Source organism: Hemitrygon akajei, chromosome 10 (genome assembly GCF_048418815.1).
Source record: "Hemitrygon akajei chromosome 10, sHemAka1.3, whole genome shotgun sequence".
In the NCBI taxonomy this organism is placed as follows: Eukaryota; Metazoa; Chordata; class Chondrichthyes; order Myliobatiformes; family Dasyatidae; genus Hemitrygon; species Hemitrygon akajei.
In genome coordinates, this window is record NC_133133.1 from 153,397,273 (window position 1) to 153,416,295 (window position 19,023).

General features: G+C 41.3%; 1 protein-coding gene across 1 annotated transcript in view; it reads right to left on the reverse strand.

The window, feature by feature from the left end:
• The window catches only part of LOC140734841 (potassium voltage-gated channel subfamily KQT member 1-like), a 535,989-nt gene extending 520,413 nt beyond the window's left edge, over positions 1-15,576 (reverse strand). The window contains exons 1-3 of the mRNA XM_073059426.1: positions 15,477-15,576; positions 14,834-15,040; positions 14,515-14,747 (exon numbers count right to left, since the gene is read on the reverse strand). Of these exons, the coding sequence (XP_072915527.1) occupies positions 14,515-14,747; positions 14,834-14,890 (290 nt within the window). The 5' untranslated portion in view covers positions 14,891-15,040; positions 15,477-15,576. The remainder of the gene's footprint in view (positions 1-14,514; positions 14,748-14,833; positions 15,041-15,476) is intronic.
• Positions 15,577-19,023: the final 3,447 nt, after the last annotated feature.

Here is a 19,023-nt window from a genome sequence, read left to right on the forward strand (position 1 = left end):
ACGGCCTCCCCTTACTCCCCTTAGGATCTTTCTTCCTCTTTGAAATGAACCGATCCTGCACCTTCTGCATTATTCCAAGAAATACCTGCCATTGTTGTTCCACTGTCTTCCCTGCTAGGGTATTGTTCCATTGAAATTTGGCCAGCTCCTCCCTCATAGCTCCATAGTTCCCTTTGTTCAACTGTAATACTGACACATCCGATTTTCCTTTCTCCTTCTCAAATTGTAGGTTAAAACATATCATATTATGGTCACTACCTCCTAATGGTTCCTTTACCTCGAGGTCCCTGATCAAATCCGGTTCATTGCACAACACTAAATCTAGAATTGCCTTCTCCCTGGTAGGCTCCAGTACAAGCTGTTCTAAGTATCCATCTCGGAGGCACTCCACAAACTCCCTTTCTTGGGGTCCAGTACCATTCTGATTCTCCCAGTCTACCTGCATGTTGAAATCCTCCATGACAACTGTATCATTACCTTTGCGACATGCCAATTTTAACTCTTCATTCAACTTACACCCTACATCCAGACTGCTGTTTGGGAGCCTGTAGATAACTCCCATTAGGGTCTTTCTACCCTTAGAATTTCTCAGTTCTATCCATACTGACTCTTCATCCCATTTCTATGTCCCCCCTCGCAAGGGACTGAATATCATTCCTCACCAACAGAGCCACCCCACCCCCTCTGCCAGTCAGTCTGTCCCTTCGATGAGATGTATATCTTTGAATATTCATTTCCCAGGCCCTGTCCGATTGAAGCCATGTCTCTACTTGCCAATTTCCAACAAAGCCTCAAGCTCATCTACTTTATTCCTTATACTTCGTGCATTCATATATAATACTTTTAATTTGTTACTCCCCTCTCCTTTCATATCAATTCCTATTTCACTTGGCCATACTGTATGATCTCTTCTTGAGCTTTCTACTCCATTGATTCTGTTGCCCTTTTTAACTTTTCTTATTTTCACTTTCCCTTTAACTCCATCCTTATATTTCCAGTTCATCCCCTCGGCCCCACTACTTAGTTTAAACACATCCATGTTGCAGTGGCAAACCTGACTGCCAGAATGCTGGTCCCCCGCCTATTAAGGTGCAACCCGTCCCTTTTGTACAATTCATCCCTACCCCAAAACAGATCCCAGTGGATCTGTTCAGTGCTTTGTCAGACACAAAACCTTCTCAAATAACATTAACAGTTGTACAGCAAACAAAACTCATCTTGAGTTTGATTTTCTGCTCTGACAAACAGTTCCCATTTACAAACTTAACAGCCAGGTTTTTCAAAACCTGTGCTATTTTAAAGAGTCAACATTCAAATTGCATACTTTGCCTTCACTAAAGATCTATGACCTTAGATTATACTGATGCTTTGATCTTTTTGCCCATTGAATCAGGTTTTCAATTTCCCATCCAGAGGATCTTTCCAAGATACTGCTTCTCATCTCTATCACTTCTTAGACCCAAACCCAAGGACAGAAAAAAATCATCTACTTTTTCTTCAAACCACCAGACCTTGCAGAGCAGGGACCAGTGTCAGCCAGTACTGAACCAATCTCAAAGTCCAGGCATTTAGAATTAAAGCAACAAGCATGAGGACTGTGAAAAGTTTAAAGTTTAGACAAAAATTGATTTAAAGAGGTGAAGAGAAAATAGACTGATTTTAGGCTTGCAAGAATTTAAGAACTGACAGTAAATGCTTCTGTAAATAGAGAAAATATTATTGAAGGCATGTGCAGTCTCCTACGATTAGAAAATAGGGGAGATTATATTGGACGGGAAAAAAAACAACAGCATCATTAAATTCATATTTGGTTCTGTCTTCACAAATAACCGCCCAGGTACTTTAGGGAACCATAGCTCTTGAGAGGGATGGGAGGAGAAGAGCTGAAAGAAGACTGCTTAAGAAATGGTGCTGGGGAAAACAACTGAGCTAAAGACTGACAAAGTCCCAGGACAAGCTACATCCCTATGTCCAGTTTTGGGAAGTCTGATCTTGTACAGAAAAAAATGCAACAAAGATTTACCACATTATTCCAGAGAAAGCAGAACTGGCGTACGTGTAAAGAATGGGTCAATTCTCACTGGAACTTAAAATGGGATAACATCTCACAGAACCCCATAAGACTCTAATAAAACTAAACAAGATAGATAAAGTGAGGAAGTTCCTGATGACTGGCAAGTCCAGAATGAATGGTTACTACCAAAGGATACAACTCCAAATAATGCAATTTGTACCCCACTATATGATTAGCCATGATTATGTTGAATGAGGAACAGGATGCATGGGCCAATTGGCATACATCTGTTCCTTTTTAAAAAATATTTCCTCCAGAAATGCTTATGATAACCTCCTGCCAAGAGTGCCAGATGTGACCCTGGAGATTTTCCATGCCTTCCAGGTCACTCCAACTCCTTCCCAACCCTACAAAACCCCAGTCTGACTGCCTCCTTCTCTCCTCAGTCATCATTGTCTTACTGATGTAGTGCTAATCATTTAAGAGCCACCTATAATGATTGCAGCTACCATGCGTAAACTTGTAAGAACTTGTAAGATGGATGTCATTTTCAACACAACATTACACAGGCAAATTTAATAAGTCTGTTCAGTTAACTTCACAATTGAAACTCATGATCTTTATGCAATTTGCACCAACAGCGTTGAATGACCTACAGCACTGCTTTAGCCTAGAAAAAAGTTTGGAGTAATTCATAGCCATATTAGTTCTTAAACAATTTTCAAGCCGCAGTCTGAATCATCGACAGAAAGATTTGGTTTCATTCAGACACAAAGCTTCTAGGTTTCATATTCATTGATCAATCTGTTTAATCAATGGTACAAACAATTATACACTAACTTGCAGCATCAAAAGCCTCACTCCACACACTGGGTGCAATAGATTTTTGCTTCTCCATATAATCCTAAAAGTAGTTTCAATTACGGTTCTTTGCATTGGTGAAGGTGATTTCCATTTGTCAGAACAAAATGTTAACAGATTCAATTTTGACTGAGCATCAAGTTTCAAGTAATTCAATTACTGATTTCCTAAATACGACAAACATTTTTAAAATTGGGAATGGAATGGCCCTTGCAAAGAAAAAAGCACTCAGTAAGAAAGATTTCCCCTGGTTGTTAACTTTCACTATCATTGATAATCTGTACTTCATAACTTTATACAGTTCCAAAATGAAACTGAACATTGCACTGAGGGCCAAGGGCCAAATTCTTAAGTTAATTCAGTTCATGCTTTCAAAGTGAAATTTTAGTCAATTTTGTGAGTTATTATAATAATGCCTAGGTATTCCTTTCTGGCTATTACAAATTGATCTTATACAAATTTAGCCCATTCAATGGCATAAGAATACACAAGCGCTCTGATATGACCACACCAACTTTACTTGTGCCCTCCTAAGTGTTGACTGGAAGTGTGAAGGAATTTTGTTGCCGCAAACATGCTGCAATAAAGGTGTCAGAGAGTGCTTTAGAAATGAAGAGCATCAAAGCAAGTAGGAACAATTACTTGGGGAAAAAGAAAGGAAGTTAATTAAGTCAAATATTCAAATCCTGTAGAAGGAAATAATGTTGAAGTAACTGTCGTTGCCAACAGCAAAATAAATAACTAAAACAACTGGGCCTAGAACACACGCAATCTTACAACTTAAGCTTTCTTTTTATTATACTTGAGTACAAGGAGAAAAACATGGGCTCCTGTCACCCACACCATTCTGAAGTCTGAACAGAAAACTGCTGTTTTTATACAGAACTGCTTTATCGGTTATGGATATTGATTGTTATAAATTGTATATGTTTGAATTCCTTTCTCGCAAAGTCAATTGCCATTCACAACAGAGGTATTAAAGTCAATCGAACCTTTGAGCGGACGACTGATGATATTTTGAAGTTAGTAAAGAGAATGGAGCTTCTGGTTGTTTGGTATGTTTCACATTCATCTGTCTCTGGCATTCCCTTTCTTGAAAATTGTCACTAGAGATCTCCCTCATCTGGTTTGAGTACACATTGCTGCAATCAACCCAACCCATTTTATCTATAGTAAGCAAAGGTAAGCAGACTCACTTCAAAAGGTCTTGCTTGACTACAACTGCCCAGGCTATCCTTGCCTTGACTTCACAATAGCATAAAATGCCACTTTCAGCAGCATAACTAAGATCAAAAATACTGTTTTCATATCAAAACAAGATTATTAGTTTTTAACTGTTTCCTACAGCTGATAAATTGAAAACACTACCCTTCACACCAGGTCACACGTATCCACACTTTTCTGCCTTTTTCTTGAAAATTCCAACAAAGTGCAATATAGGCGGATGTTTCAGTCAGGATAACCCATGCTCACACTGAAGTGCACCAAACTAGCTGAATAGATTGTCAAGTAAGTCCTTGTATCAGATCTTAGTGTTGTTATTCAGGTAGCGTGCAAACTTGAAATTGTAGAGTGGACAATATTCAGGGAATCATCTTCAGATCTGAATGAATGCCACAGTTGACATCAGCTTTATCAACCTGTGGATAAACCGTAAGATACACAACTTGTTGAGGGCTAGATCTGTGGTATTCAAGACCGGTGACCCAAAACTCCAGTAGTCCAGGTACAACCTACAAAAGGTTACCTTGAGAGCAAAAAAGCAAGTCTGAGTTACATTAGAGAAAGAATCAAAAGCACATCTGCTCTGGCAGGGTCTGCAGGCCATTACTTACCACAAGGAAAAATCTATCATCATAACTAGCTGTGATGATTCATTCTCAGATAAGCCTATTGCCTTATATGCACACTTTGAAACATCAGTAAGACCAAGGAATTGATTGTTGACTTCAGGAAGGGGAAGTTGAGGGAGCATAACCCAATCCTTATCAAAGCATCAATAATAGAAAGCGTGAACCATTTCAAATTCCTGGGTGTCAACATCTCTGAAGATGTATGCTGGGCCCAACACATTGATGCAATTACAAAGAAACCAAGCCAGTGTCGATATTTCATTAGGAGTTTGAAGAGATTTCATATGTCACCAAAGACTCTAGCAAATTTCTGGAGGTACCGTGGAGGGCATTCTAACTGGTTGCATCACTGTCTGGCATGGAGCAGCCACTGCACAGGATTGGAAAAAGCTGCAGAAAGTTGTAAACTTGGCCAGCTCCATCTTGGGCTTCTAACCTCCCCACCAGTGAGGATACTTTAAACAGGGTGATGCATCAAAAAAATGCAGCATCCATCATTAAAGACTCCCACCACCCAGGAAATGCTTCTTTTCATTGCTACCACCTGAGACAAGATATAGGAGCCTAAAGATACGTACTTCCCCTCCATCAGATTTCTGAATGAACAATGAACCCATGAACACCCCCTCACTATTTTTGCACTACTTATTTACAATACATCTTATCGTAATTTATAGTATAGCTTATGTATTGCACTGTACTGCTGCCATAAAACAACAAATTTCCAAACACGCCAGTAAAACAGTAAAACAGCAGGGCACATCCAAGATGGCGGCGCGTCATAGCTTGCAGCAGCCACTCCGGAACTGGGGTGAATTTGTGAAGTGGGGTGCTGTACGCAATCATAATCAATTGAAAATGGATGTGGAAGCACAGAGAAACAGGGAAATTCCAGGAAGACCTTCTTCGTTGCTACTGCTGCTGTGAGGTCTGGGACTCTGCTGGGAAGAACAGGCCCCCAGTCCTCGGCGTCACGTTGCCGATAGCCGTTGGCGGGGCTGCCTTAATACGCTCGGCAGAGGATGGTGCTCAGAGAAGCTGTGCCGGAGGGGATGGTCGTCGGCTCGGAGGTTCGACGGACTCGGGTCGCTTTTGGTGTGTGCTGCATCTGCGAGGCTGGTTTCAACGGAGTTTCCATTGTGTGCTGCGTCTGCGAAGCTGAGTCGGGCGGCGCCTTGGAAGTCCATAGCGGGGGTATTCCCTTCTGCCGCCGGCGTGGGATGCCAAGTCTGTCGGGACCCTGGGGACTTGTGGAAACTGTGGTGATTTCTTTTGAACTTACAGTCCTTTAACATCTTGGACTATTTTTACTGTGCTCATAGACTTTTTTTTTTTATCAATTATGCTATTGTTTGCACTGTTGTAACTATATGTTGTAATTATGTGGTATTGTAGCTTTAGGTTTTGGTCTTGTTTTTGTCTGGTGGATTTGGAGCTCCTTTCCGGAGAACGTGCTAGATGGTAGCGTGATATTAATACGCAGCAGCCTCTCCGGACTCTGGGTTGGGGATTGCCAAACGTTATGTGGATTTTGTGGTGTAGTCTATTTTGTCATATGCTTTTGTGATATCATTCTGGGGGAACGTTGTCTCATTTTTTAACTGCATTGCATTTGTGGTTTCTAAATGACAATAAACTGAATCTGAAATCTGAATCTGAATAATAAACCTGATTCTGATCAATATTGACTGTATTTATCTATATATAACCAAAGGATTAACTACTAATCAATTTAGAAACTCAGTGAATCTGGAATATCTAGGGAGAACTTAATGTATTTTGTCATCACTAAGAATGACAGAAAAATAACATGATTCTGAACCACAAACTAAAGGTAATCAAATACTTTTTATTCATTCCAGGGGGACGTGAGCAACATCAATAAACTCTATATTTTCAATGATTTTCTATTAAGAGAGACATTAAATATTTTTAAAAGAGTGAAATTTAACTTGACAGGACTGTGCTCAATGCTGTATAGGGAGCTTGGCAGAAGCTCTGGCAAAACAGAACCATACCAGCACAGACACCAGTCCTTTGACTCGTCAAGACAGAGCTGACAATTAAGCACCCGTTTATATTTATCCATTTTTATTCATTTTATCATCAACTCCCTCCTGCTCCCACCCCAGATTCTACCACTCATCTACATATTAGGACCAATTAACCTAGCACAAGCACATCTTCAAGATATGGAAGAAAACTGCGGCTGATGGAAGAAACCTGGGGCTAATGGAAGAAAACCCATACAAGGAAAAACATGCAAGCTGCACAGACAGTACCAGAGGTTAGCAGTCAATTGCAAGTGGCAAATCAAGATGTACAACACAAAGTTTACTATGGAAACCAAAGGAACAGTCTACTCAAAAGATGATGTATATGACTCTGCAAGACATTATTAAAGCTTAAAAATAATGAAATGCCTTTGTAAGAAGCTTAGTTATACCTACATTCCCAAAATGTTAACCATTTATGGATAACTTGGATCAACATGTGGTGATTGCATTTCCAATTATTAAAAAAATAAATACTAGATGATCTTTATAGGAGTGCACCCTGAATGCTCATTTTATATGATAATCATTTGTATACAAGGTTAGAATGTACATTTGCTGATGGCTATGCACTTTGGCTAAATGCAAGAATGTTTAACCTTAAGCATGCAATGACAGAAGGCAAGCTTCATTCCAGCCAAACAAATAGTCAGAAATGTAACTGGACCAGCCTCAAGACACTGCAACAAGAACAGGCAATAGGCTCTGTGTTCTGGGGCAAGTGACACACTTCCTCTCTTCCCAAAGGCAATTCTCTATTCAGAAGGCAGAATACAGGAATGCAGAATACCTTGTTTGCCCGGCTAAGCCCTACTCCAACAATATTCAGGAAATTTGAAAAAAAAATAGCAATCCACTTACTGGCACACCAACTTCCATTCTGAACATTCCACTCTCCTCACATCTAAAGTGTGTTCTTTCTACAACGTGCTCTGCAGCAATTTACCAAGAGTTGGACAATACCACTACTATTTGGAAAGCAAAAGAAGTCACTTTGAAACAATATCCCATTTCCCTTCAAGTCACTGAAACCATAATTGCCTTTTGTTCTTTCTCACCAAGTCAAAATAATAGAACTCCTTACCTCGCAAACTTTGGGAGTACCTTAAAAAAAACTACATCATTTCAAGTAGAGAGCACACCACCAGTTACTCAAAGAGCAATAAGGGACAGGCAATAATTACTGTCTTGGCAGTGGCATCTACATTCCATGGGACAACAAAAGCAAACAGTATTTATGTATATATATATATATATATATATAATATATAACACAGAGTTTGCCAATTGAACAATTTTGAGAATGGAACTACTAAACAGATAAGGAAAGCCAGTGGATGCAATACTTGGGATGTCAGTGCTTGTGACACAAGATCAGAAAGGTCATATAAGAATTGGTTAACAGACAGAAAACAGCAAGTTATTTTTCTCAGGTTGACAGTCCTTCGTTCACTCATCGAACCAGCCGCCTCAAGCAGTTGCTCTTATCTTTCATTTCCCCAGCCTAAAGTTTACCTTGTTGCCTGCTGTGTTAAGTTTCTGTTCTCTCTTGTTTTAGTGGCCCTTTGTGGCTTGTTAGTTTGCAGCCTATTATTAAAGTTATATTTCACCACTGTTTCATCTCCGCTTTTGGGTAAAGCCTCCTCTACATTTCAGGAAGTGTGAACCAACAATTGACCCAGCAGAATGTGCTTACCTAAAGGAAGTCTTCTGCAGACACAAGCACATGATCCAGAAGCAGCAGGAAACCATTGACCATCCGTCACCAGTTGCCTCGTGCAGCAACTCTACACTAGTCAAACTCCTCCCTCCGAACCCTGAATTCCCAAGCCCAAACGCTTCAACAGATCTCCAACCCACTGCCGCAACTTCCTATCCCAGTGCATCTTGCACTCTGAGCTCCAGCTCTCTCTGTATTTTATGTTCCGGGACATCTCTCAGCTCTCTTGATTGGGTGAGGTCTGAACTGGGCCACCGCGAACTAGGATAAAAAGCCACCATTTGCAACAAATATGAGGATTTCATCACTGAGATGCACGGGGTTTTCAGCCATCTAGGAATTGGAAGGGAGGCAGCAGATCTGATACTTTGCCTACGCCAAGGCCCACACTCTATGCTGGATTACACCATGGATTTTAGGTCCTTCACAACAAAAGGCGGCTGAAACCAGAGAGATACCCAAAGCCTCACCACTCTGGCTTTTCGTATTGACAAGAGGCCTATGGATCGACACTCTAGATCATCTCCATTAAGAACTGCTACTCTCTCCCCTTAATTGATAGAAAATTTGAAACAGTCCATGGTAAGGCCAGATCTTCAGCAAACTGGATCTACAGAATGCATACACCTGATCCAAATTCAGCAGGGGGTTGAGTAGAAGATGGTATTCTTAGCACCCACTGGCCACTACAAATACTTGGTAATGCCTTTTGGACTTTCCAATGGTCCAGTCATTCTCCAAATCATCATTAATGAGATCCTCTGAGACATTAACATGCATACGTGTTCATCTACCTCGATGAAATCATCTTCTCCAAAAAAAATCAAGATTACGTCTGTTCAGTCCTTCATCTCCTCAAAAACCAACTGTACTCCCAAGTTAGAAAAATGCTAGTTCCACACCCCAATCATCTCCTTCCTGGGTAACACACTTATATCCCCAGGCATAACATGGTCCCAATGAAAATGTATGCCATTATTGAATGGCCCCGATCATTCACTCTCAAACAGCTACAGCGCTTCTTGGATTTCTCAAACTTCTATCGCCGTTTCATCAGAAACTACAGCCAAATCGCCTCTCCTCCCACCTTCCTCACCAAAACACCTACCTAGCGGATAACCTGGTCTGCTGTCATGGACCATGCTTTCGAGAAGCTCAAGTGATGCTTCACCACCATTCCCATTCTCTGTCATCCAAACCCCTCCAGACCTTTTGTGGTAGAGTTGGATGCATCTGACACAGGCACAGGGCCATTCTCTCCCAATAACACCCTTGGGCCTTTTCACTCAAACTCAATGCCACACAGCATTGTTATAGAGTAGGAGACAGGAAGCTGCTTATTATTAATTGGACCTTTGAGAAATGGAGACATTGGCTGATAAGAAACACTGAGCCCTCCCTGATTTGGACTGACCACCAGAACCTCATGTCCATACAACAGACCTGCCACCTCTATCCATGTCAGGATCACTGTGCCCTCTTCTTCAAACAATTCAACTTAATTTCCTACCAACCCAGTTCCAAGAACACTAAAGCGGTCGCCCTATCATGACAGTTCAACCCAGCTGAAGCAGAAACAGACCCTCAGTTCATCCTCTCATATTCTTGCCCCGATTGTCCAGGGCCTTGGTAACCAGATCCACTAAGTCCTACAGCATAAGCCTGCTCCAGCCGAAATGCCTGACAATCACATGTTGTCTCATGTTCTAATGCACTCCAGTGGGCCCTCTCTCTGCCATCCAGGCACATGACAGACTCTAGATTTTCTGTGACACCGATTCTGGTGACTCACCATGATCACAGGTGCACATCAGTTCATCACTGCCTGCCCTCAGTGTCACAGTACAATACTGCCAACTAGTGGCCCTCTGGACTTCTGCAGCCCTTACCAGACCCTCAATGCCCAGGGTCCCACATCTCCATGGATCTTACCACCTTCAGTGACCATGACAGTGGTGGACCGGTTCTCCAAGATGGCCCACCTCATTGTCATCTGCTGCTGAGATGGTGGACCTGCTTCTCCAACATTTAGTTCGGCCCCATGGCTCCTTCCAGGACATTGTGTCAGACCGGGGCTCTCAATTCATCACCCACTTCTGGCGAGCCTTCTGCTCACTCCTCCGCACGTCAGTGAGCTTGTCCTCTGGTGATAATCCACAGACCAATGGTCATTCAGAGCAGCAAAGAAGTTTTTACAATGCTTTGCTGCCTCTAACCCTTCCACATAGAAGTATCTGCTCTGGGCTGAGCTGTTCCACAATCTACACACTGCCTCTGCCACAGGTATTTCATCCTCTTAAGTCCTTTATGGCTACCAACCCCAAATGATCCCCGTCTAAAAACCCACTGTGGAAGTCCGGTCCACCAGGGCCTTGGTTTGCTGTTGCCAGAATGCATGGAGAAGGACACGGAGGGCCATGCTATCTGCCAACCATGCCTACTGCCACCAGGGCAACCACTGTCAGAGCCCAACCAGACTATTCAGGCCTGGAGAATGTGTCTGTCTGCCCACCTGAGATTTGCCACTGTGCAATTACTTCTGCAAGCATTGGTCCCTTCAAGATCAACCATCTCATCAATCCAGTCACTTACCATCTCCAGCTTCTTCTGTCCCTCAGAATCATGCCCTACCTCAATCCTGTTGACTATGGATCACTCAACTCACCAGAGCCTGCATGTCCAGAACTAGGATGGTGGAAGGTCAACTAGTGGACAGAGTTCACTGGTTGATGGATTCATATCGGCATGGATGGAGTGTGCAGTACCTGGTCAGCTGGGAAGGGTTTGGGCCAGAGGAGTGGTATTGGGTGCTATCCAGCTACATCTTGGATCCATCACTCGTTGATGAGTTCCACTGGACCTATCGGACTATCCTCTATAGTCCTTATTCACTCATCAAATCAGCTGGTCTCAACCAGTTGCTCCTAGTTTTCACTCTCCTGGACTAAAGTTTACCGAGTTGCCCCTGTTTAGTTTTGTTCTCTCTGGTTCTGTGGCCCCTCGTGGCTCGTTATTTTGTAGTCTGTTATTAAAGTTACCATTCATCACTGCTTTGCTTTGGGTCAAGCCTCCTCTACATTTCCCGACATTTTATGTTTATTGCAAAGAGGTTGCAAATATAAAAATAAGAAAGCCCTGATACAGTTCTACATGGCTTTGCTGAGAATACATGAGATATTGTCTGAAGTTTATCAAGTTATCCAAGAAAGGATGTCTCTGGCTTGAAGAGGATTAAACAAAGTTTTAAAAACTGGAAGAATTGATTGAGTATTGAATTGATGAATATTACATCAATTGTAAAAATAACAGCAATAAAAGGGGAAGTGATCAGTTGTGATGGAAGATCATTTGAAGACTGCAGTGTTATTCACTTTGTTAAATTACTTGCACTCAATTGAAGTTACACTTCTGGAACAAAATCTACACCTTGTCTAATAATGCTATATTCCCATATTCCCATTCCATATCTTGTTGTTTGCATCTATCAGCTCTGTTCTCTCAATGGTTCCATAACCTCTATCTCAAAAACAACCAGTGCCATAATATCCCCTGTGAAAACAATGCTTGGATAAAACTCTTCAGCTTTTCAACAATAAATTAACAGAGGAGACATTGAACAGGCTATGGCTATTCACTGGAGCATAGGAGAAAGGATTGTGATCTTACAGAGGTTGATAGAATTATGAAGGGCATAGATAGGGTGATGTATAGTATATTCCCAGGGTTGGGAAACTGAGAGAGCAAAGGTTTAAGGTCGGGGGAGGGGGGGAGATTCAATAGGAACTTGAGGGGCACCTTCAACTGGAGGGTGGTCAGAAGAAGGGTAAATTACAAAATTTGAAAAATATTTGGATAGGCAGATAGATAGGGAAGATTTAGAGGGACAGGAGTTAAACATGTGCAAATGGGACTAGCTCAGACAGACATCGTGTTTGGCATGGAGCAATCGGGCCAGAGGGCTTGTTTCTGCATACTATTACTCCATTTCCTTTTTTTAAAAGCAATAGTGACATTTATTTGATAAAATGGCCTCTTCACTGAGTTTGTTTATAGTTTTTTTCTGTCTAATGATTCCAAGATCTACGATAATATGCTACTTTTTTTTTAAGCTTTAAAATTTACTGTCCCTCTCCATGTTTCCTTAAGTATAGATTACAGTTGTTTAGCTAACTTTTTTGTGATGTATTCTAAAATAGGATCATTATTTTTCTCCAGACCGATTCCATCGGCACCATCACCCTATACTGTATGGCTATGACACCTAGGCAAAAAACACACAATGCTGCACTTAAAGTGCTGATTTAAATATATTGCTTAGATTCAAAATAAACCATTATATTAATCAGATCACCACATTTCCAGTGACTATTTCAGATATGGATTTTTGAATACCCATCCTACTTATGACAAAAGAGTTGCTAACTTCTCTAATGTGTTGTTTTCCTTCAGTTCCTGAAAAAAAAACAATGTGTAGAAAGCCTGCCAGCAAAAAAAGGCAAATGCTTTGAAATTTTCCAAAAGCAAGTTAAGGGCTCAAATTTAAAGAAGGGACTAGCAATGAGCATAAATAAGGATGATCATAAAGCTCTTTCTTCAGTATATTAGAACTGGTGTGATCATTTTAGAATCATTAAAAATAAAGAGGCAGCTAATCAAATGAAACTGTTTATTTCAGTAATGATATTATAATCATTATGAAATCTTTTTGGATTTTATTGATATCCTGTTGCACTGAGATTGCCAGATACTACTACTGCACATCTCCTCCACCCCTACCCCACTGCTACCTGTTAAATTTGCTATTAGGTGCATAGTTGCCCTGTCAGATCTTTTTTTTTTAAAGTGAGTATTCCTGTTAATGCTGCTCATCTTACATGCACTGATATGCAGAAGGAGTAATGATAATTGCTAAGAAGTTTGATGAAATGCTGTTCAAACAATTAGCCAAAGCAGCCCATTTGTTGACAATTGTGTGTGTACCAGCACAACATTGCATTTAAACCTTTCCTAAAATTAAACACTGGAAATCCTATCTCTCTACATATTATACCACCTTTGCATTTTTTAAATTATATCCATGCCTTTCCAGTAGATAACTAAATGATAAGAACCGTGCTTCATCTGCTCAGTCTCTAAGAAGTCGTTGTTGCTAGATGAATTTCCTGTCAGTGGATCACTGGGGCCTTCTCCTACCGCAGGACTACAAATTTTACAATAATATGTGGCTATGTGCTTTACCCACCAACTTCTGTTCATTTTGAAAAGAGATAGTTGTCACATTTTAGATCAATTATATATATATTAAGAAAGATTATATTAACTGGATTATGCAACTGAAAATTCATACAGACTACAGTACTATGCAAAAGTTTTAGGCACCTTAACACTATATATGGCCTAAGAATTACCGTGTGAGATGTTTTTGGATAGAAATCTTCAATAAGCATTGGAAAAATGCAATATTGTTCTTCAAAGAACAGGTTTTGATCATTGGATCCACAAGTTAATTCAGAAATGAACTTCAAAAAAAGGATGGAGTTTCCAGTATACATATCAAATGAAGCAAAATATCAATTTAAAACTTTGGACAAGAAAACAACTTACAAACTTAACAGATTATTTAGTGCTATATATACAGTTATAAAATTATGTAAAATTCAATTTCACTAAATGTTGGAAACACACTTAACGGACTTTATTCTCTTACAGGGCATGTATGTCCTTGAGAAAGTGTTTGTTGGGAGGGATGACAGATCATAACGGGGTGGGGGGGGAAACAAGAGAAGGGATCCAGAACCCGAAATTCTAGTCCTTAAGGGGGAAAAAAAACTTCCCGACTGGATCCAGACATTTATTTTCGAAGGGGATTTATTTACACCAAAAACTTACATCGAACTTTTTTCCATTTGTTTTAGTTTCCCATAAATTAAACGAATTCCTAGCACAGGTATGTCATGCGCCGCGTAGTGATGTGATCTGTTTCAAAAGTACAGTCTCACAATTAATACTTACACAGAGAAATGATATAAAAAGCACTTCCAACCGCTGGGTCTTTCTAAGAAGTTGTACACATCTCCCTGCGCGCTAGTCTTGGTCAAGTATGGTCGGTAAAAGCGGGTCGACGAATTACTTTTGAGCGTCTCGGTGTAGGCAATGGGTGCACCATTTTTCCGAAGAGGAGAATTATTCACGTCAGCCTCCGGATTGCAAGGAATATCCGATCTATTATAAACCGTGGCGTCGTCCTGCTCAAATGAAACCGGAGAACAGCAATTGTCAGACCCCTTTCTGCCCACTTCTAAAAAGCCAAGACATTTTTGGTTGCGCTCACCTGTGTTTGCAGACTGTACATGGGAAACCCGTCAGCTTCATCTTTGGAATACGACATGCCGTCCTTTTACCTTTGATCCCCAGACCATTTGTTAATTCAAGACAATGAGTCGTTTATCCCCCCCGACTATAATCTTGCCGTTACACGTTATAACAATGCTGGTTTGGAATCGTCGCGAACCAATCTTTCAAATCACAGCTCAGTACCCTGAAACAGATTTTTAAAATGAAAACAAATCTTACTTCATCCGCCAGTGATCACACGAGCGATTGAAAGGTCAGAAAGTGAAACGAAAGCAGCTGTTTCATTAAAGATTGGAATCAGATAAAACCTTAATCCGAATCGAAGAGAAGAAAAGGACAACGTGGAGGATATGACTACCAAAATTACATAAAATAATTCACATCTTTTGTAAACAGATGGAGACGCTTAACAAATCACTTAAAATAAAACAAGCGATACATTCTGCAGGGGCGCGAGATATTAAGTATACGCGTGTGAAAAAAACATTTCTCGTTTTGAATAACAGCGTTTGCAGCAAAGCGCAAACGTTTGGTTTAGATTATCTAACTCCGTTTTCAGTTTTTAAAACACCCGACTCTGCAAGTTGTTATTCAGTGCACATTTTCCTCTTTCACTATACCTTCTTTCAGAAGAGTTGGGAGGGACGCGAGCTTTCTGTCTCCATCCCCGCTCGCAGAGATAAGAGCCGAGGAAGTAGCCGCCGCCACGATCGCGTCGACTGCCGCTGATGAAGTGCGCGCCCGCGGGCTGTCGGCACGTGCATGGTTCGTGGCCGGAGGCCAGCACGCGCACGAGCACCGACGCCGGATGACTCCGACAGAAAGGACGCTCCATTCATTGAATCTTCAACTGACGGCCCGCGCGGCTACGGTCACATGGTGCGCGTGCGCACCTCCTCGCTCGATGGGCAGTGCTGACAGCTCAGCCGCAGAACTCGGGAGAATCCCGAATCCGCAGCGCGGGGACGTGGGAACTCACCTGTTGCAAACGACCACGGTACAAGAGTTCCGGCGGGAAGTTCATTCATGCAGGTGCAACTTGGACCAACTTCTCGATTTCGAGTGCATTAAATAATTGTGAAGCTTGAGAAAGACTTTAATTGGGTTCAGAGTCATAGTTTATCTTTTTGAGTGTGAATCTGATTCCGACGATCCCTCTCACGTTAGCCCCTGTATGACCGAGTGATTCGCTGTTGAATGCTGCATGACCAAAAGTTCTGCAATCAGGGAGCTAACCAGGTGAGAAGTTAAAACACGCAATTCCCAAATCGAAGAGCAATGATGAGGTTCCTGCAATAGCCATTGAACAGCAAAAGGTGAAATCAGCCAAGATTTATGATATTGAGTTCATTGCTGTAATTCCTGCTGGAACCCTGTAATGTGTTCAAATAATTGTCGGACAAAACAGTGTGGCAACGATGTTTTCTCTTGCCTTTACAAAGGAGTTTATTCTGTGATCCGAAAACAAAATAAAAACAGTGGCAGGAAAAAAAAAGTGCTGGAATTGTGGAGCAAAAACAAATCCACGTAACATCTCGGCGGGTCAAGCAGCATCTGTGGAGGCAAACGGGTGGCTGACATTTCGGGTCAAGGTCTTGCATTCGGACTGAGAGTAAATCGGAAAAATAGCCAACGAACAGAGCTTGATATGGGTAACGTTAGAGGCGCAATAATCCGAAATGAAAATCAAAAAGGAAAATAAACTGGAAATCTAAACTAAATGGCAATTATGTTAAATATTATTGACTCAAAATATTGGCTGTTTTTTTTTATCTTTGTATCTGCTGCCTAAACATCTGGACATTTATGAGAGGGGTAAGATTTAAAGGGGACCAGAAAGGCAACATTTCACGCAGAGCGGGGTGAGTACGTGGAATAACCTGCTATAGGAAATGTCAGGTACAATCGTACCATTTAAGAAGCACTTGGATATGTAAGCGGAGGGTTGGAGCACAGACGGATATAGGTAGAATGTAGGAAGTTGGGACAGCTGGCATTGGCTAGATGGGCTGAAGAGCCTGTGTCCCTGTTGTACTGCTCTATAACTCCGTTGTTCATTATCTGAATTTACTGAACTCGCCACTGAGTCTGCAAGTCCGTAATATGTCTAATCTGATTATTATGATGCTGTGTCTTGAGCCCAGATCGAGCTGCAACGGTAATGGGGTCTCGACCATTTAAATTTATATAACTTGTTGTTGGGTCTGGAGGGCATGGGAGAGGCTGGATTGCTGGGCTTGTTTCTCCGGAGAGAAGGAGGCTGAGGCTGGCTTTGCAGAGGTTTGTAAAATCATGAGGTGTATTAGGTGGATGTTTTCACCCCAGGACAGGGGAATCTAAAACGAGAGGGCATAGATCATGAATAGGAAAGGTACAGAGGGATTTGGGGTCAATGCAGGCTAATCGGATTCGTTCAGGAGGGCACCTTGTTCAGAATAGGTGAATTGAACCAAAGGGCCTGTTTCTGTGCTGTAAAAACTCTGTGCAAGTTGTATAGAGGGTATAAAAGTCTACAGTGATACAGGTAGTTAGAAGTACATGTTTGGCACAGCATTGTGGGCCGAAGGGCCTGCATTGTGCGGTAGGTTTTCTATGTTTCTGCGTTTCTTTCTAAATGGAATATAATGTAGGAAAATGTGAAATTGCCCATTCTGCCAAATATATATATATAGTGAGAGGCTGCAGGGATGCAAGATGCAGATAAATGTTAGTGTCTTGGTGCATGATTTTCAAAAGGCTAGCATGTGGATACTGCAAGTAATCAAGAAATTTTCAGAATGTGATCACTTATTGCTAGGGAATTTGACTGCAAAAATAAAGTTTATGCCAAGACTGTAATATTGCCTTTTTTTTTACTATTTCCTGTTGTAACATCCTGGCTACTAATCAGAACCTTGTATATAACTCCTCAAGAATCTTTTACCCTTGCAGTTTTTTAATTCTACCCACAAGGATTCTACATCTTTTGATCTTCTTGCTAAGGATTTGATTTCTTTTTTTTATGAACACCACCCAACCTGCCTGTCTTTTCAATAGGATGTGTAACATGGAATGTTTAGTTCCCAGCTGTGATCCTCTTTCAGCCACAACTCGGTGATGCCCAAATGTCATACCTTCCAGCTTCTAACTGCACTATAAGCCAATCTACCTTGTTTTGTATAGTGTTTACATTCAAATATAACATCTTCAATCCTATATTCGCTGCCACTCTTCTCAAAATTGTCTTTGTATTTCCTGAAATTAAATTCTTATCTCTTTCTAAACTTTTTTTTATTCTAGAGACTTCAACAACCTCCCCGTGCTTTCTTTCACTTGTACTTTAGCCACATTTATCCAATCTGTTGACACCACTACCCCTACTATATATTTTAAAGCCCCAACCAGTGACCTAGTTATGTGATTCACCAGGAACTTAGTCCCAACATGGTTCAGGTGGAGCCTGTACCATTAGAACAGCTCTTCCCTTCCACAATAATGCTGCCAATGCCTTACAAATTCAAACCCATTTCTCCCACACCATTCTTTGATCCATGCATTTAACTCTCTGATCTTATCGACCCTGTGCCAACTTGCACATGGCTCAAGTAGCAATTCAGAGACTATCACCTTTTTTGGTTTAATTTAGACTCTATAAGAAGTTCCCTCAGCAGAACTTACTTCCTTGTTCTAGCTATGTTGGACTACGTATGACAAGTGGATCTATCTCTTCCTACTCCAAGTTCCTCTGTAGGACAGATGAGATGCCCCAAACATGGACCCCAGGCAACAACACAGCCTCTGGGACTCTCGGCCCTTGAGATAGTGAATTGTGTCTATTACCTGACTATACTACCCCTAGATTTCTTCTTCCCAACCCCAACCCTCCCCCATTATGAATGGCTCCTTGAAACATGGAGGCATGGTAGTTTGCTCATCTTTCCTGCAGCCTCCACTCTTGCATGCACAGAGAACAAGTATCTCAGGCCTATTAGACAAGCTAAAGAACTGAGACTCTTCCACTACTACCTCTTGGATCCCCAAACTGCCTCAATCTCAGTCACACTCTGATCATAGATCAAATTTGAAGCAGTCAATCTAATGAATGTGACATTGGTTAGCAACTATAGAAATATCTAAGATCTGAGTATGGTTAAGATTTAAGCATGACTTGCTACAGGAAAGTTCCGC